Genomic DNA, 19,483 nt, shown 5'->3' with positions numbered 1-19,483 from the left:
AAATATAAATTTCATGCCATCACTTTTTTTATGCAGTACAACATTTTACAGTAATGTAACCTTTTTGCTCTCATCAGCCGCTGTGCCCAAGAGGCCCTGAACCCAGAAGACGAGGTGGATGAGTTTTTAGGACGTGCCATTGATGCTCGCAGCATTGACCAGCTCCGGAAAGACCATGTCAAGAAGTTCCTTCTCACATTCCAAACACCTTTTCTAGAGAAAAAGGTCTGTAGACAGCTTGTAAAATGTGCTTAACACTGTACAGCACTGACACAACATTTATAAACTCCAGAGTACTGGAAAAAGATGTCTGAACTGCTAACAGAAACAAATTGTTGTGCTTTTAGTATTCAAAAAAGGTGGATGATCGGTTTGGTGGTTATGTGGCCTGTACACTCGTCGTCTTCTGCTTTCTTGTTTTTATACAAACCATCATATTTCCACAGTGAGTGATGAAATATTCTTTATAATAATGAATTTGATTTAATGTTAATATATATATATTTGTTATGTATATGTATGTGAAATGGTGTCTTGTGTTTTGTCTTGCAGTACAGCGTTAATGCTGGGCATGTTCATCAGCATCTTTATTATTCTCGCCCATGTCCTCTTTATATGTGCCATTTACTCCTGTGTTAAGGTCAGTTACTACCTCCCTGGATCCTTAACGTTTATGCATATGAAATCTAGACTACATTTTCAAACAAAGCTGATGTGCAATCAGTGATTTTCCGATTTATACACAATTTTTGTCTCTCTCTCAGCTTTTTCCAGTTACCTTGCAGACAGTGTCAAAGAGGATTGTTCAGTCCCGTGTCAACAGCACACTCGTCGGAGTCTTTACAATTGTGCTCCTTTTCATCTCTGCCTTTGTTAATATGGTAGGAATTTGATCTGAGTCTGTTGCTTGCTGAAAGAAAAAAAATCCTTTGTCAGTTTTTCTTTTTCCTGTTTGTCAGTGTAATTCTACACTAGCATGAGCACTAATTTCCCAAGTTGAGCTGGGCTTTCAAACTCAATTCAGTGTCACTTTGATTAATTTTGGTTTATTTATTTATTTAAACAGGTGAAGATTACCTAACTCTTCTAGGTTTAAAATGAGCAGTGAATTAAAATTAATTTAATATACTCCTCATTTTGAATCTGGAAACGTGCCATCCCCTCCTATTGAAATAATAATAATAATATTGATTATTATTGATATTATCAAAAGTTTAAAAATGATTAAATGCTCAACTGACTCAAATTTACATAAAATGAAAAGTCTTTCCCCCTGATTCCTTGCTGGAAACACTTGTTTTTACTTTAATGTTTAAAGGGGTCATGGCCTGCTTTTGTTTTTTTAATTTAGTACTGATCTCTGAGTTCCACTCATGTTGATTTTCACACCAAAAGCATCATCATTTGGAAGTAATAAGCCATTTTCTGTCCTGTTTTTAACCCCCTCATCAGGAGGCTCTGTTTGAATAGGCATGGCTGACTGTAGACTCGGAAGCAGTGCTAGGATGGATACCAGTTTTATATGTTTGACAGCCTACATCCTACATAACAAATGGACCCTGCTGTGAATTTAGGTCAAAAATACACAAGTAACTCAATACATATCAGACGAGACAAAGAAGAGACAAAGCAATATTGACCAAGTTATAAAAACAGTTACTTACACACTTGTGTGTTGCGACATTACTGCCGGATCCAATATAGTCAGCACATCAGTGTCTTTTAGTTTCAATCTTTCTAAAAAGACCCGCAACGAATTGTGCCCTGTTTGAAATGAATCCACGGTAAAATGAAGTGAACAAAGGTCCAAGTTCTTACTGTTCATGACCCCTTTAAGTAAACAGATAATGTGCACCTTTTCTATTGTTTTCCACTTTTACATTTTTTCTTAAATTTCTCTGTCAGTTTACCTGTGACCGAGAGGATCTGCTAAAATGTGTGGCTGGACAGTTGAATATTTCGGATTCGGTCACCCTGTGTCAGCTGTATAATCTGACTGTACTAGTAGAGGACTCCTTCATCTTCTGTCTCAGGCAGCCTTCAGCATGTCCTTTACCCGAGGTCAGTGTGCGGCCGTCTGTACATGTATGTCTGCGCTGTGCATATATGCTCATAACAGTTTCTTGCTCACTGAGAACCATTCATTTTTTTTTATTATTATTATATATTTTTTAAAGCAAACTTATGCAAAGACGCAATGATTTATTTTGAAACTTTATAATTTGTCCCCTGTTGTCATGATAACAGTATGATGGCATGTTGTATGATGGTGTTGCTCCTGTGCTTCTAGTATTTCACATACAGTGTGCTGCTGACTCTGCTGTGCTGCACAGTGTTCCTGCACATCAGCAGTATAGGCAAGCTGGTCCTCATGCTCTTCATCCAGGTCTGCTTCCTGCTGCTGGTGGAGTGGCCTCTAGTCACGCTGCTAGACAACGCCGACCTGCTGGTCACCGCCAAAGCAATGTGAGTCTTATTCTCTGCAAACATATAGAGTGGATATGTAAAAGTCATCTTGTAAGTCAATGGCATTAGGTCAATACTAAAATGACAAAAAAACCACAGCATCATCAATATAGAGTACATACTCAGTTGCATATCTCCATATTAATAAAATATGTTTAATAAAATGAAACCGTGTTGACAGCAAAAAGAGAACTACTGACTGTTTTTAATTGGAAAAAACTTTTTTAAAATCTTTATGAATTAATATTTATATTAATATTTAACTCTTTAAATAATGGAGTGTATTCTGTAGCATATATATATATATTTATATATATATATATATATATATATATATATATATATATATATATATATATTTATATTTTTAATTTTTTTTACTTTTTTAGGCCCAAAAAACATTTCACAGTTAAAGCATTATATTTTATTGTTATTTAACATTTTAGTTAAATGCTTTAAATGTAAATGCAAAATTTTCCAATTAAAACAAGTTAAAATGTACAGTAAAAGTGATGAATGGGCACATGCAAATTGGACTGAAGTTACTTATAAAATGTAGTAGCATTTAAAATAAGATTTCTTTTAACAGATTTCAATATATTAAATTTGGACACAAATGTGGTACACATAACCTTTTAATGTGAATGACCTATATTTTTATGGGTGTTTATTTTTATTGGGTCATGTTGGTCTGTAATGGAAATTTTTCTGTTTTTACGCAGGTATTCTTTCAATGAAACAAATTATTGGTGAGTTCATGTCATGCTTTATTTTGTACTATCATTGTAAGAGAGGTCGTTCGAAGGCAAAAAGAACTTAAGAATATAAGCACAAATTAGATCCCAGGGTTTGCTTGTAGTGTGTATTTGTCTGAACATATTTCAAAATCTATTTACTGATTATATTCAAATATATGAGAGTTGTGAGTTTTACGACATAGACATGAGATAAAACACAGAAATTGTACTCTACTAGTCATCATGTTTTTTTTGCTCTGTCTCTAACAAACTCCAATCTGTTATGTGTTGTTGTTTTCCCAAATAGCCAGGAAACGGTGACTAAAGTGTCTCTGAGGGTGTTGATTCCAGTCATCCTCACTGTATTTGTACTGGCTCTCTATCTGCACGCACAGCAGGTCGAGTCCACCGCACGCCTTGACTTCCTGTGGAAGCTACAGGTGTGTAGTCGATCCCTTAGCGAAAATACATTTCCAGTAGGATCCCAGCATAGTCGATGACTTGTTCGTTGTCATTCTTCACCAGGCCACTGAAGAGAAAGAGGAGATGGAGGAGCTGCAGGCCTACAACCGTCGTCTCCTTCACAACATCCTGCCCAAAGATGTGGCTGCCCACTTCCTCGCGCGAGAACGTCGAAACGATGAGCTCTACTATCAGTCATGTGAATGTGTGGCCGTTATGTTTGCCTCCATAAGCAACTTCTCCGGGTTTTACACTGAGCTGGAGGCCAACAATGAGGGTGTGGAGTGCCTGAGACTGCTCAACGAGATCATCGCTGACTTCGATGAGGTAAGAACATTGTGTCACTTTTGTGATGTCAGAATTTCAGAAGACTATTTGATTTTGCAGTAGTCTTTGGCTTTCTACTGACACCTACTGCTGTGAAGACAAAAGTTCCATGTAAAAGGACATTTTTTGGTTACCAATGCCACTGTATAAGTTATAATATATTATTATAAGTTACAGTATCATGCACGATCAGTTTACTCCATGACCAAATGCGTTTTATAGATTGGAGGTTACCAAGACAAAGCAAATAAAACATGGCTGCCACCAAAAGGGGTGACCACCTTCATGTAGAAACTAGCTTTTCTAAATCGTATGTCCTTTACCGTTAATAGATCATTTCTGAAGAGAAATATAAGCAGTTGGAGAAGATCAAAACCATTGGTAGTACTTACATGGCAGCATCTGGATTGAACGACTCAACTTACGACAAAGAGGGCCGCACACACATTCTAGCTCTGGCTGACTATGCCATGAGGCTACGAGAACAGATGAAGTACATCAACGAACACTCATTCAACAACTTTCAGATGAAGATAGGTAAGTAGGACTTCACTGTGAACTTTGCCCGATATATATAACTTAGTGGAAAGACCTTGTTTATGAATTGGCTGGCAGACTCAGAGGCTCGGGAGTTTGTTAGAGCAGACAGTGACAAATGTATTTTTATCACAGGTTTGAACATTGGCCCAGTGGTTGCTGGTGTGATTGGAGCCAGAAAGCCTCAGTATGACATATGGGGCAACACCGTGAATGTGGCCAGTCGCATGGACAGCACAGGTGTTCCTGATCGTATCCAGGTAACCACAACATCATAAACTCTTTGCTTAGACAAGACTCTTTTTGATAAAACACAGCTTAGAATCCCCCATTAATTTCCTTCTTCAAAAGTGCAACACTATACATCAGTTACTGTGTGCAACATTGTATTTATAAAGATGGTGCTGCCCTCTCTCTTCATGTTACTGCAATTGCAGTTTGCAAGAGCTGTTTTGTGACACTTTAGTAGGGCTGGACGATTATGGCCTAAAATCAAAACCTCGATTAATTGAACACTTTACGTCGATTACGATTAATGAACGATTATTTTGCCCTCATAGTTCACTGACAAGGTTTGTACTGTAAATATGATTGACTATTAAAGGTGAGATATTTTTCCTATTGAAAGCGCATCTGACATCATAGCTCACTATCAGCAGTTATTTTATCTACGTTCATAACATTTCTTACAGACTATTGCTCGGTGTAAGAGATAAATAAAGATCAGATAAAGATAAATTAGCACAGTACCAGTACGAGTGATTGCGTGTGTGAATTAGTCATACCGTCTCTATATTATTGTGAAGCTGTGGGTTGTAAATAGCCTAGTTCCTTCAAAAATAGAAAAATATGCTATAATAAGTTTTGAGATTCTAAACTACTTTAGTGATAAATCACAGGACTGCGCTATCAGCTAGTTTCTGCCATCGAATGTGGATTTTTTTTTTTTAATTCTATGAATATTCGAGAAAAAAATTTTTTGACAGCCCTAGCGCGAACATGGTGGCTCGATATGATAATACACATCCGATCATCTAATCGCTTGAATGTCCAAACCATAAAACAAATACAACTGACAAAGTTTAGTGAAGACGCAAGGCCATGTGTTGAACCGGCGGTCACCTCCGTGTTTTGCTTTCATGCCACTGACTGGAGAGCAGAGTCATGTGTCTACACACGTGGTAGTATGCTTTTTAAGGGGGAAGTATTAACAGGATTAAAAAACCGAAATAACCGACATGGGAAAATTACGTCGGTTAGAGGTTCTGAATTCCGGTTTCGATTACTTTTCGATTAATCGTCCAGCCCTAATTTTTAGCTACTTAGTTAATGCTTAAAATGAAATGAGAAATGTAAAATTAACTGAAATTTCTAATTACTTCCTTCTCCAGTTAAATGTGTAGAATTAAGGATAATTTTGTTAGCTGATTTTTCTGAAAAGTTTCAACACTGACTCTGCTCTTTTTGTTTGAGCATCTCGACCAGCCTGGCATAGCAGCTGAGTTTGGGACTTGGCTATCAGTTTATCCAAGCAGTGGCAGACAGTTGAATTACAAACTTATTATATTTTTGCATTTCCCTTTGGTTCTGTAGAAATTGCAGACCTCATCTTTAGCTTTTGGCTGATTAGAATTCAGTGTGTGATTGTTTTTCTTTATTTCCTATAGGTGACCACTGACTTATACCATGTTCTAGAAAGTAAGGGCTACCAGCTGGAGTGCCGTGGACTGGTGAAAGTGAAGGGGAAAGGAGATATGACCACTTACTTCCTCAACAGTGGTCCTGTCTGCAATTAACACTGACCAAATGCCTCTCAACGCACTGAAATGAAGGAACTACAACAAAAGGCTCTGAATGGGATTTGAGCAGATCCAAATATAACCACTCACTCAAGTTCTCTAGCTCACAAGCATTAGTGGGCATTTGTGGTATTTATATATGCACCTATTGGGAATAATGAGGTATGCTCTACCTAAAAGATTTAATGAAGGACTGTTGCCTTAGATGGAGAAGACTTTGAAGAAAGTTTGGTGTTTTTTTTTTTGTTGTTGTTGGAAAGACTTCTTCCATACCAAAATTTGAATTCTTTATTTATTTTGACAGGTTTTAAACCATGTAAATAAAAAATGATTATATATGCAAGCGTCAAGAAGCAAGAAGACACTGACCAAAGAACAAAGTATTTGATATAGGAACACTACACACACCTGGCAAACTGTTTGAAACGTCCAAACAAGTGTTATTCATTTCTCTGGTTTTCCTTTTCTGGCCTCCTTGTCACTCTCTACCACACTGTATTCTATTATAAACACTAAAGCAAAAAACATCCGTCTTCATTGAAGGCCTTCGAAACAGGAATCCTAATACAAGTGACTTGTATTTATAGTTTGTATGATTTATGAGTGATCAACATGTTTTTCCCTTTTAGTATTTGTGTCCAAATAGGTAAATGAAGGACTAGAATGGTACTGGACACATTTTCCTTGGTCATTTGTTCATGTGTGGACGGTGTGTAAATGTGTGTCTGTTATCTTTAAAAGGGCATAATAGCTCACTGTGAGGTTTATAAAATGAAAATTAGCTTCTTTTTTTTTTTTTTTTTTTTGCCAGATTAAGTGCTAATTATAATAAATTCTTTTCATTTATGTGTTCAGTTGTCAACTGATGTCATTTCATTCTCATTTGAGTGTTACACAAATTTCAGATCTTAATTCATTAATGTATAAATCAGTAAAAAAAATAACACAAAAATGACCAAGACCTCATATAATTCCAGCACAGTATGGTCAGCAACGATTTAGTCTTAAGTCCCTTGTAAGTGTGTGTAAATGCGCTGATGGAGGCCTGTTGGGTTTTAGAGGTTGCTGCACAAGCAAAGTTGTTCATTTGACAGTGTTCAGCATAAGTCCATTTCAGCATTTCCTCATGAGTGCTCTTAGTCATGCTTGCACATTTGTCAACATTAAAAAAAAATTATGCAATTACCAATCAAATGGATAGGTTAGTATTGCTGTCATATTCTGGAATTTACAATTCCCAATGTATAGATGCATCATGATGATTATGTTGCAAGAAACATCCCTCACCGTCCTGAACATGAATTTCTCAACATGAATGTACATGTGTTTAACATTCTCACTTTGTCATAGACGTAAAAGCACATATGGTTTTTAGTTCAAATACGTTTGTGGTACATGGACCTTTCAGGACCTTTTTCATTAAAAGGTGGCAAATCAGTAAATTGGGTGTTTTATTTAAGCATAATGTTATCTGTATCCATTAATTTCTTCTCATTTTAATTGCAAGTAGACATACAGGCCACAGTCAGTATAAGCTGGACAAGAAGGTTAAATATTAGGTACTTTCTACAAATATGGTATAAAATCAAATCTAAAATTCCTTTCTTAAAAAGTGGTTTGTGAAAGCATAACATTAAGAAGTAAATCCTATTTGTCAACCTCAGGACGGCGATCTAAATTGTATATATAAATTTTAACCATAAATTCATAACTGTAACAATGGTGTGCAAAAACATACGTTTTTATTAAATTAGTTGAATAAAACATATTTTACAAGTTCATAAGAATTTTTTTTTGACTAATTTTGTGCTAGGTTCATTTTATGTTAGATATTTTATTGAACATATACTATTAGGTAGGCTATAACGTGAAGTGATAAATATAGTATGGGCTAGCTACATCATTTGGAGTGTGCCATTTGTTAAACCGTTTGAAATGTTTCCTTTTATTTTCAACCTTTATACTGTACAACCAGAGAATTTAATACCTCAAAACGAAGCTATCAGGTAGACAGACAGGCCATTGTTGTGTGAGTGGGTCTAGTGATTGTTGTGTTAATGGACTCTTCTCTTTGTTCGTGCTCAGCTTGGTGTCTTTTCTTCAAGTAGCGGCATTGCCAGTGTCAGTCGATAGTTTGTAATCACGATTCTCTCCTACAAAAGAGTACCGACCCCATTTCCTCTTGGCCTGCCTTTCTCAAATGTCTGAATAAATCTGTATTCGGTTACACGTACGCGACACAAGAGGCATTGAATTTAATTGTATCCCAATTAATAATTTATATATGTTGAGGTTTGTTAACTTATCACATCCTTCTCTGAGCCTTAATTGAGTGATCAGTGCCATCCAATTTTAGACAAAGCGACACTGAAATCTTCCTACTTATTTAGCAGAATTTTCACTCGGCTGAAAAAAATCTGTTATCCCAGATTTAAGGCATTTGTTGAGCGAAATATATTTTTTAAAATGAATCTTTAAAGTGAATCATTCTCATTTACTAACATGGATTGAACTAATTATGTTCACTGAATCTCACTTTTGAAGCGTGTCTGCTTTTTACTTGTGAGAAGATGCTTGTGATGAAACTCAGATTTTGACACGCAAAACGACTCTTTGTTTCGAACGAATCGGTTAATGAATCCTTCAGAGGCTCACAAAAAAAGACAAATCTCGCTACCTGCTGATGTTCAGCAAACATCACAGATTATCCGTGAATGAATCATTTTGGTTAACACGAACACACTCAACAGATTCGAATCACTGAGATGAATCAAATCCGCATCATCACTAGACGGTAGACCCGGCTTTAGGACCCAGACGACTTTCAATCATTTGAACGAATGGCACCTGTTGCGTTCAAAGGGAAGCCGGCAGGCCAGTGCTGCTGGTCGCGTGAAGCCGTCGCGCGCCTACTGAACCAAATATCTCTAAAACGCGAAGTTACAGAGTAACAACATTAGTCCATCGACTCGCAGCTCAAACAAACGGTGTCTCGGTAGACGAGGAACCGCGTATCTCTCTGCCTTAGGGAGAAGCACATGATTGACTGAAATTATTACAGGTAAGTTTTGAAGTGTTAATTAAATTCGTTTTTTATTTGTTTCGACGTGTTTCGCGTCATGTCTTTTGTCAACAAAAAGTAACATCGGCGTATCTTCCTTTTCTCCTTGATATGAGCGGGTTTCATCTTTATTTGTAATAGCATAGGTTACACTTTTCTAACACACAAAAGCTCGTTTGTCGTTTTTTTATGTCATTTATTTGAGAACAAGGCCCCTAGAAGGCTGTGAAAAGTTAAAATGTGTGTCATATTGTAAAAATTGTAACCATCATATATCCTTCACTCACTTCCTCATCTATTCAGATAAGTTTCGCTCAGTTGTCATGTTGCGTTGTCATTTTTTTGTCTAAACTTTAAGGAAGTACTTGGGGCTTGCGAAATTTTCGAAGCGCATTATTCAGTTAGGAAAAATGCAGTTTAACCAATATGTTACTTCATGACTTTTGGTTAATAATAATGGCCATTTAAGCTCATGACCATTCAACTGACTCGATATCAATGCAGGAGAACCAGTTTTAGTTTGATTTGGGTAAGTCTGAACACCTACGCAGAAAATTAGCAGAAGTCTGTCTCTGTTGGCCATTACTCGTCTTGGGATTTGTGATGTAGATGTTTTTAAATAGACTGGTTCCATGGACCCTGAGGTTACTGATTCATTTAACACCATATGTTCCATTGTCCTGACATTTCCTATTTTGAAAGTAATTACTTGTGGTTGAAATGTAAGAATAATAGTGCTTTAAATCTGCTAGCCCTGACCATTAAACTCCTTCCAAGCAGCTGGTGAGATCCAGTTTTTTTTTTTGTTTTTTTCTCTGTACAGTTAGTCAGATCACAGGCGATGTGTCTCAGTTTTGAAGTGTATTTATGCAAAGCTTCCAGCGCCACCCATTAAGTGTAGTGGGAGTGTGCCACGTGGATCTAACAGGGTGAAGGAAGGATCAGGTGTTTGTTGTCAGGTGAGGTTTGTTTGCTCTGTTGCTGTGATCCGTTTGAGAGTCCACAGCGCAGGCTTGCTTTGCTAATTAAGAGTAGGGCATGGCTTGCTTTGTTATGGAGTTTGTGAAAATAAACTAATTTTCCTTCGTAAGTGATCATTGTGGTCTGTTTTCACAGTTTGGTGATTGAGACTGGCCAACAGAATGCGTCTGAGACGTCGTTTCTCCCCCCTGAAGCTTACTGTTCTGGGTGGCACACTTTTTATGGTCATTCTGGTGGTGCTCCAGAGGGACGTTGGCAGCGGTTCGCTTCAGGACCCCTGGCTACAAGATCTCTCTAACAAAAAGGAGAGGGTATTGGAGATGGTCCGTGGGGCGGTTAATAACTTTGCCTTCCAGATCGGAGCCCCGCAGCCCCCGTCGGCGGGAGTACAGCCCACCCCAGACCGAAACTGCCCCCCGGGTTTCTACTCTCTGGCCGATCTCAAACCGTGGATTGAGAGACCTCCTCTGGACCCTGAAGCACCAGGAGCCAATGGCGCAGCCTTCCAGAAAGCCAGCATGACTGCGGCGGAGGAGAAGGAGAAGCAGGAGGGCATGACCAGGCACTGCTTTAACCAGTTTGCCAGTGACCGAATCTCCTTGCACCGCAGTCTTGGAGATGACACCCGTCCACACGAGTAAGAATGGGCACATTGTTTGGCACCATGAGAAAATGTTGGAATACAAACAATTCATTCAATTCCGCAACCAATCCGCCATAATAATGATTCCCTTCAAAGGTTGAAATAAGGCAGCACTTGGGACGTGTTCTAATGTTTGCTTGCATTTTAGATGCCTTTTAATTTACGTTGAGTCATTTGATCTGTTTACACAGAAACATAAGAGTGCAGATTTATATGTTGATTTAAGGTCTGGGGCTAACGCCATATAAATGCTGCCCAAACACTCATTGTAGATTAGAGTCTTTACTGTTTTGCTGCTTTGGCAGTTTCTAATCACACCTTTACCTGTTGCATCGCTGAACAATAGGTTGACGTGTTATGTTTCCCTTTTGAATTTTATTATATTTTAACTCCGTTTTAAGTAACAGGCCTCGATCAATTTGCATACGTCCTCATATTTATAATACTGATAATTACAGTGTTTAAACATGTATTTTGATGATTGTCATAGAATATTACCTTCCACTTTTTGAGGTGCATATGTTTGTCAGGGTTATTATAGTTTACTAAAACTAAACCATGAAAATGCTTTCATAATTTGGGGGAAAATAACTGAAGTGAAATCTAAAACAACGAAACTTATTTTATGTATGTGTATATATATAGTACACGCATACATAATTTTTTTTTTTTTTTGTCATGCATCCATTATAGGTGTGTTGAGCGAAGGTTTCGCCGCTGTCCTGCACTCCCCACCACGAGTGTGATCATTGTGTTTCATAACGAGGCATGGTCAACACTTCTGCGCACCGTGTACAGTGTTCTGCACACCTCCCCGGCGGCCTTCCTCAAAGAAATCATATTGGTGGATGACGCCAGCGTGGCAGGTGAGCCTGGCCTTATCAGTTTCTGCTTTTAAAAATTAACTACCTGTAGAAGTAGTTTTAATCTATGTTCTTGGCTCAGTGGCAGACAGTTTACTTAGTGGAATGTCACTTGTATGAGTGCATCTACAGGTGGATGAAAAATGTCACAAACATACAATTGAAAGATCAAGGAACCAGTTGAAATATTAATATAAACTTACTGGCAGTGAAATATTAAACTTAAGTAAAAGCTTTGTTTTTCTCCTCATTAGATTGTTAATCTCCTCATTGGTTTCAGGTACTTTGTTAGTGCTGTAAGAGACGAGACAAAGGAAGTGTGTTAGTTTGTTTGAAGTCTCACCACAGGAAGTAACATGCTCTGAATCTGTTTTTAGACACTGAAAAATGCCACGTTGAGAGCACTTGAAAATTGACACTGTTAATGTTATGCTCTATCGTAGAAAAATTTGGGGTTGTAAGTCATTTATCATTGAAGTATTTATCAAAAATACAGTAAACTAGTAATGTGGTGAAATACTAATATATAAAATAAATTATATATATTAAATTATATCAAATGAGCAACATTTTTGAATAGAATTATTTTTAAATGTCTTTATTTTAAAATCAAATAATTTCTGTGATTGCAAAGCTGAATGTTCAGCAGCCATTACTTCAGCCTTCACAAATCAATCCGTTATGCTGATTTATGCTGATTTGGTACTCAACAAACTGGATTATTTGAAAAATTGTATATAAACTTCATTTGTTTGAAATATATTGTAACATTATAAATTTACTTTCAGTTTATCAATTTAAACGTACTCTTGCTGGGAAAAAAAAAACCTCAAACCAGGTATTATTGTTATATTGATATTATTGGTACTTTACAGAGAAAGAAAAAAAAAACACCCATTACATTATTGTCCGTCTATATTTGATCCCCTTATGACTTTGTAAGTTTGCCCACTTACGAAGAAATGAAGGGTCTATATTTTTTAAGGTGGGCTTATTTTAACGGATGGAGACAGAATATCAGACACCAAAAATCCAGAAAAAACACATTATCAGGGGATGAAATAAATATTTCCCCACTCTATATTCTTGCAGAACACCTCCATGAGAAGCTGGACGAGTATGTGAAGTCACTGAAGATTGTGAAGGTAGTGCGTCAGCCGGAGAGGAAGGGCCTCATCACCGCGAGGCTTCTCGGAGCCAGCAAAGCTCAGGGAGAAATCCTCACCTTCCTAGATGCTCACTGTACGTAATATGTCATCACTCTTCATGACTTGCCCAGCCCAGTTCCATTGTGTCACACAGCAGACCAGTTCCTGTAAACACGTCTTTAACATCCATCAGCCTTGTTATTTTTTGCGACTGGAGATGCAAAGTAGTTTTTCAGGAACCTGCTCTTCAGGTGCACAAGCTTGAGCTTAAAATGGTTCCTCCCATGATTCTTTTTTTCTCTCCTGGCACTCATGTCATTTGCAAAGTTATGCGCTGTGACAAAGGGCTTGTATGTGATGCTGATCTTGTTTGTTTTGAGCCACTTTAGGCAGGATTGAAGCCTAGCAACTCATGCTACACCTGAGTAGTGTAGTGTAGAGTAGTGTTTTCTGATACCTTGTATATGATGAAAGGGTTGAAATATGTGAAATCATCTTGGCATGTGTGCTTGAGTAGCATATTTATGACCCCTCTTTTCTCTTTTGTCATGTTTTTGTGACAGGTGAGTGTTTTCATGGTTGGCTCGAGCCTCTCCTTGCTCGGATTGTTGAGGAGCCCACTGCCGTGGTGAGCCCTGAGATCACAACCATTGATTTAAACACTTTCCAGTTCCACAAGCCTGTGGCGTCTGCCCGTGCCCATAACAGAGGCAACTTTGACTGGAGTCTCACATTCGGCTGGGAGGGCATTCCAGATTACGAGAACGCTAAACGCAAAGATGAGACGTACCCAGTAAAGTAAGTCACGCATGTTTTATTTACATATTTAACTTTGCTCAAATACAGTTTTGTGTTCATGTTGTTGTGACTGACACATAAATAATTACCTTTCCCAAGTCAGGTGTATTTGCTTTTTCATCATTTAGAGGGATTGTTTTCCCCCAATTTTTTTTTTTTTTTTGTGATTTTATAACCTGTGCATTATCCTATTTGTTTACTTGCTACAAACTTAATAAATGGAAAAATTTATGATTCGCAATTCCAGAGAACCATGTAATGCAAAGTTATGAGATGTGATTTACATTTGTTCTGTTTGATCGAAGTTATTCTGCTGCATCCAAACATGTAACACTGCTGGACATTCACTGTGATTTGTTACTTTGCCTTTACACACTGTGGTGTGCATGAAATGCTTGGAATTTTTAAACCGTTCATTCATCACCAGGTTATTTCTGTCAATCCGATTTTCATGAATGAAATGACTTGGCTGGTCATCAAGTTTCACTGAGTATCAAATGAACCACTTTCTCAGAGTTTATATGGCCAAGTCTTAAGAGATTACTAAGATTAGGCTATGTGTCCTCAGCTAATTAAACATCCTAAGGGAAAATGCTGTATATACAAACAATGTAGTGACATGAGATGCGTATGTGACATCATGCATCTTAAATGTGCAATTCTGCTGAATTTGTTCAAGACCGCTGGACACAGTATACAAAAAGGTTATGAATGATGTACTTTATGATGGTATAGGCCCTATACCATCATAAAGGCCCTATACCATCATAAAGTACATCATTCATGACCCCTTTTTGTATACTGTGTGCAGCGGTTTTGCACAAATGCAGCAGAATTGCACATTTAAGATGCATGATGTCACATACACATCTTATGTCACTACATTGTATATACAGCATTTTCCCTTTAGCAACAAGCTGGTGAAATAATATCTGGATAATTCAGAATAACCATTAGTGAACAAATATAGGGAGAAATTTAATATTACATGCATTCATTTCACAGTATCGGTAACGTTATGAAGTCTTTTTTTCACAATCCATTAATTATTCTTGGGCATTATAATGAATGCATAATGCCTTTTAAAAATAGTAGCAATTATGCTTGCTTTTGTGGTTATAACTTCATGTGTGATTTGTAACATTATGAACACCGTTATATCCTCTTAGGGTATAATAGATTATAGTTCTAGTAGTTATGTGTTGTAAGTATCCAGTCTTGGCCTTTATAATCTGCAAGGTATGTTTCTACATGTGTATTAACTTTTTGCAAAGCCTCGGTTTAAATGTTTTTATTTTTTTTTATTTTTTCCTATTAATGTATTTTTCTACATAAAACTAAGATAAACGGAGCAAACTGCAACTTCCAGCTGAAGTGACATTGATTACTAAATGGAAAAAAAGTAGATTGTCATGCAAATGGACAAATGAACCATTAAATACTATAAAACTAATGCATTTAATGTCTTTTTTTGCATACCAGTGATTTTCTCTGAACATAGTTGAAACCTAATAGGATCTGGCTACTAATCCTGCTAATTGTTTTTGTCCTGTTCTTTGTTTTTTCAGAACTCCAACATTTGCCGGTGGTTTGTTTTCTATATCTAAGGTCTATTTTGAGAAAATTGGGACCTACGATGACAAAATGGAGATATGGGGTGGAGAAAATGTGGAGATGTCTTTCAGGGTCAGTTCCAGCTCTTTAGAATTCACCTGCAGCCGTAACAATGAGATCTGTTGAAACGTGGGTGTGTTTTGTGCTGTCAGGTGTGGCAGTGTGGCGGACAGTTGGAGATAATCCCCTGCTCTGTCGTGGGTCATGTGTTCCGCACCAAGAGTCCTCACACCTTTCCCAAAGGTACAGAGGTCATTACACGTAACCAGGTGCGCTTGGCTGAGGTGTGGATGGATGACTACAAGCTGATTTACTATCGACGCAACCAAAATGCAGCTAAAATGGCCAAAGATGTAAGAACTGCTTTCGCTTTCAGATGGTTAAGAAAACAATTTAACCTGGTGTTTATGGTTCTACAGTACATCTACTGTACGTGTAAGCAAAGAGCATACGATTAACTGTATGACTTTTGTTTCCTGTATGTTTGTGTAGAAAAACTTTGGTGATATATCTGACCGTTTGAAACTCAGAGAAAACTTGCAGTGCAAGAACTTTTCTTGGTACCTTACCAATGTCTACCCAGAAGCCTTTGTCCCTGATCTTACCCCTGTCAAGTTTGGAGCTGTAAGTGCAACATTTGATGATGAGCCATTTTTAATGCATTCTGGGACTAACCGCTTATCTTTTTTTTATTTTGTGTGTGTGTATAGCTCAAGAATAAGGGAGCACAGCAATGTCTGGATGTTGGAGAAAGTAACAATGGGGGAAAGCCTGTGATTATGTATGTGTGTCACAACATGGGCGGCAATCAGGTATAGTACCATCAGTTTCATTCACGTTGATATTAAGAGTAGGAGGTGCTCTTGAGGGCATTTTGACTGGTTTTCTTCTTGATCCAAAGCTAACGGATGTGTTTGTTTTCAGTACTTTGAATATACATCACATAATGAGCTGAGGCATAACATAGGAAAACAGCTCTGCCTGCACGCGTCCCCTTACCCAGAGCCAGTGAAGATTGAGCTCTGTACGCTGAAGGGCAAAGGCAGCAGTTTGACTCCGCAACAGGAATGGGTGTTCACAGAAGTAAGTCTCTTCTCAGAACAGAAATGAATTACTCAACTAGGCTTTCTTCATTTTTGCATGTCTCCATTTGTTATCAGATTATACATCTGTCCTCTTTTTATTTACGGTATGTTGCAATCCCTTTTAGCAGGAACATGATCAAACACTGATGTCATGTCACCAAAAATGGTTAAAAATGTTAGAAATGTTGCAACTGTTCAAAAGAGAGCGGTCAGGTTTTCATTTAAGTTTATCAATTTATTCAGTTTTTATCTTGATTTTATGCATTTAAATTTAATCCTTTTATTCAGGAAGGATGCATTAAATCAAGTGATGGTAAATACATTTATAATGTAGCCTGATATTTCTGTTTTAAACAAATGCTGTTCTTTGGAAGTTTTCTGTTCATCAGAGAATCATGAAAAACATGGAACATGTTTCCACATGTAAGCTGTTTTTAGAATTTAAAAATATTTCCTAAGCACCAAATCCACATATTAGAATGATTTCTGAAGGATCAATGGAATATTTCACCGTATTACTGTTTTTGTTATATTTTTGGATCGATGCATACAGCCTTGGTGAGAATGAGACTTATTTCAAACACTTTTAGGAATCTTACTGTCCCCACATTTTATAAAACAGTGGTGTGCTGCAAATGTTTATATTATAATATTAGGATGAATAATTGAATAATCCGGTCACTAAGCAAAGGGTGAGCATGCCAAATAAAGCATTCAATATGCTGATATTCATGTTAAACTTTCAGGTCAACTTTTAAAGTTTAAATTCAAATTCCTATGATCTGATAGTTTTACCCCATCCAGACGAGTAACTATTCTTATTGAATTTTTTCTATGTTATGTTTATTTAAGGAGGGCCTGCTGAAGAATCCGTCCTCTGGAAAGTGCCTCCATAAGAAAGGAGACAAGATCTTAATGAGCCCCTGCAATCCAACAGACCATCACCAGCAGTGGGTTTTCAGCTGACCTCCCACTCCAATTGAGGAGCAAAGACATTCACTCCCATAAGACCCATGAGGGAGGGCCAGCAGCAACAGCTCAGGATGACAAACTTTCTGTATGCCCGAGCAGATGCACTGGGAGTGTACTGGATGGTTCATATCCATAAGCTCCTGAAGACATTATGATCAGACTGGGGTCAGGATGCTCAGGGAAGACGCATTGGAGATCATGCACCCACTGGAGCATCACAGAGTGAACAATCTGGCAGCAAGATTGTTTACTTGATGCAATCTATTGCCTTATTGGTTGTTTACTGCTGCTTTTAAATGGTGTAGGTTTTATTTATTTTTAAAGAAATGAAACATTGTTAGTGTTAAGGCCAATGAATGGCCGGCCTGGCCATGTTTGTATGATCCCAATCATTTGCACATGCTGCAGGGGACGAGGGTTTTCTTCAGCTCTAGTGAACTTTCACAAGCCAGCAGTAGTTTCAGATCCTTCTCTTGTGTTTTCGAAGCCATCAGTATGTGTAAAGCAGCATGTGACTTCCGTTGCTTGATTGTTTCAGTGTGCTGAGGTCTTTTGGGAGAAATCATGCTCTAATAATGTATACATGTAATTAACCATTTAATCCTCTTCACCTCTACATTATTATTATTATTAATCTTTATGGGTTTTGATTACACAGATTTATTCTTTAATAATTGAAAGTTTCAAATTTTTGATGTCAAAAAGAAAAAGAAATGCACACTCCCAGATCATTTGCTTGTGGTGTAATTCCAAAATCGATCATGTTCTGGTTGCTAACGGTTTAGAAACTATGTTCACCAGTTTATGATTCTTAAGGTCCACTGTCCTGTAATACTTATCTCCAACACTGATCAAGCACACCTGCTTGTAATCCTTAAGACCTGATAAGCTTGTTCAGGTGTGTTTGGAGCTGAACTCCTACAGGAGCAGAACTGAAGAACCAGTTACTGCTGTTATGATCACAATTAAATTGTGAATACATGATATTGACCACTATTGTGATCAGCAAAAGAAATAAAGCAACAAAAAGCTTCTGAAATCTTCTTGCATTGTTTTTATGAGGTCCTCATTTTTAAAAAAAAAAAAAAAAAAAAAATGATTTTACAGTAGTAGTGGTTCTAGTTGTCACATTTTACATGACATGTATGCACTTAGCAGACGCTTTTATCCAAAACGACTTGACTCACTTATTCAGGCTATACAATTTTTTTTTTCTTTACCAGTATGTGTGTTCCCTGCTAATTGAACCCACGACTTTTTGCACTGCAAATGCAATGCTCTAACACTGAGCCACAGGAGAGTTATAGATTTTATATATTTTTTTATATTTTTTATTTTTTGGTCTGTTTAGCGTATATTATATTGTGAGAGCAGATCTGTCATTTCTCTCGTTCACCGATAGATGGCAGTTGGTGTCTTATTTCTGTTGTAAAGGATTTTAAAAACGGGTTGTAAAAATAAGCTCTGAGAAACTGAAGGTTGTTCCTGGAAGTGCTGTAAATACAGGTGACATGGTTTCACTGATAAGCCAATCCTAAAACGTGGCGTGAGAGTTAGTGCTGTTTAGCCAGCATGTTTAATTCGATCGTTTGTGCTGGAAGTCTTAAATTTCAAACTGCAGCGATCTGTGTTTGTATAGATGCTTTTCAGTCATTATCTCTTGTATAGGTTTATCTCGGTTACCATAGTTGACGCCCAAACAACTGATTACTGTTATAAAATGTAGTTAATGGTAAATGGCCGGTCAGTTATCCATATCAATTTCACAAAGGTATTTTATGGCAGCTGCCTATTTATAATACATAGTGTTTCCATGCCTGGCCGACTTCGGAAAAACCGGGGGAAAAAAAGTGTTTGGTTATGTTCTGACATCAACACCAGGTGCCCAGACAGTGCTGAATGCTGGGGATCCAAGAGGAAGTGCTTTTTCTGTCTTACTGTAAATGTGTAACGACTTCAATTTCCTCATTTTGGTGTTGTGCGAGATTAT

General features: G+C 37.5%; 2 protein-coding genes across 3 annotated transcripts in view; both read left to right on the top strand.

The window, feature by feature from the left end:
* Nucleotides 1-7,411, top strand: part of adcy6b (adenylate cyclase 6b) — a 40,645-nt gene extending 33,234 nt beyond the window's left edge. For both annotated transcript variants that reach the window (XM_059527953.1, XM_059527954.1), the window contains exons 12-23: nucleotides 78-225; nucleotides 348-445; nucleotides 553-640; nucleotides 765-881; nucleotides 1,906-2,061; nucleotides 2,291-2,466; nucleotides 3,189-3,215; nucleotides 3,511-3,643; nucleotides 3,729-3,992; nucleotides 4,325-4,529; nucleotides 4,665-4,789; nucleotides 6,197-7,411. In XM_059527953.1, coding sequence (XP_059383936.1) covers nucleotides 78-225; nucleotides 348-445; nucleotides 553-640; nucleotides 765-881; nucleotides 1,906-2,061; nucleotides 2,291-2,466; nucleotides 3,189-3,215; nucleotides 3,511-3,643; nucleotides 3,729-3,992; nucleotides 4,325-4,529; nucleotides 4,665-4,789; nucleotides 6,197-6,325 — 1,666 coding nt within the window. In that variant the 3' untranslated portion in view covers nucleotides 6,326-7,411. The remainder of the gene's footprint in view (nucleotides 1-77; nucleotides 226-347; nucleotides 446-552; nucleotides 641-764; nucleotides 882-1,905; nucleotides 2,062-2,290; nucleotides 2,467-3,188; nucleotides 3,216-3,510; nucleotides 3,644-3,728; nucleotides 3,993-4,324; nucleotides 4,530-4,664; nucleotides 4,790-6,196) is intronic.
* Nucleotides 7,412-9,160: 1,749 nt separating this feature from the next.
* Nucleotides 9,161-18,536, top strand: galnt6 (UDP-N-acetyl-alpha-D-galactosamine:polypeptide N-acetylgalactosaminyltransferase 6 (GalNAc-T6)). The gene is made up of 11 exons (XM_059527952.1): nucleotides 9,161-9,389; nucleotides 10,506-11,007; nucleotides 11,707-11,879; nucleotides 12,969-13,118; nucleotides 13,588-13,822; nucleotides 15,391-15,508; nucleotides 15,589-15,789; nucleotides 15,929-16,060; nucleotides 16,147-16,248; nucleotides 16,361-16,519; nucleotides 17,374-18,536. Exons 2-11 carry the CDS (start codon nucleotides 10,532-10,534, stop codon nucleotides 17,485-17,487), a joined length of 1,860 nt encoding a protein of 619 aa, XP_059383935.1. The 5' UTR covers nucleotides 9,161-9,389; nucleotides 10,506-10,531; the 3' UTR covers nucleotides 17,488-18,536.
* The last annotated feature ends 947 nt before the right edge of the window (nucleotides 18,537-19,483 follow it).

The sequence above is a fragment of the Carassius carassius genome, chromosome 37, assembly GCF_963082965.1.
Source record: "Carassius carassius chromosome 37, fCarCar2.1, whole genome shotgun sequence".
NCBI lineage: Eukaryota > Metazoa > Chordata > Actinopteri > Cypriniformes > Cyprinidae > Carassius > Carassius carassius.
Note: the sequence above shows the minus strand (reverse complement) of the source record. Positions and strands in the feature narration are given on the sequence as shown.

Excerpts from the sequence above, each read along its gene's own strand:
- galnt6 (XM_059527952.1), top strand. The coding sequence starts at position 10,532 with ATGCGTCTGAGACGTCGTTTCTCCCCCCTGAAGCTTACTGTTCTGGGT. Across the intron at positions 13,119-13,587 it reads CACCTTCCTAGATGCTCACT|GTGAGTGTTTTCATGGTTGG; the intron begins GTACGTAATATG and ends TTTTTGTGACAG. Across the intron at positions 13,823-15,390 it reads GATGAGACGTACCCAGTAAA|AACTCCAACATTTGCCGGTG; the intron begins GTAAGTCACGCA and ends TTGTTTTTTCAG.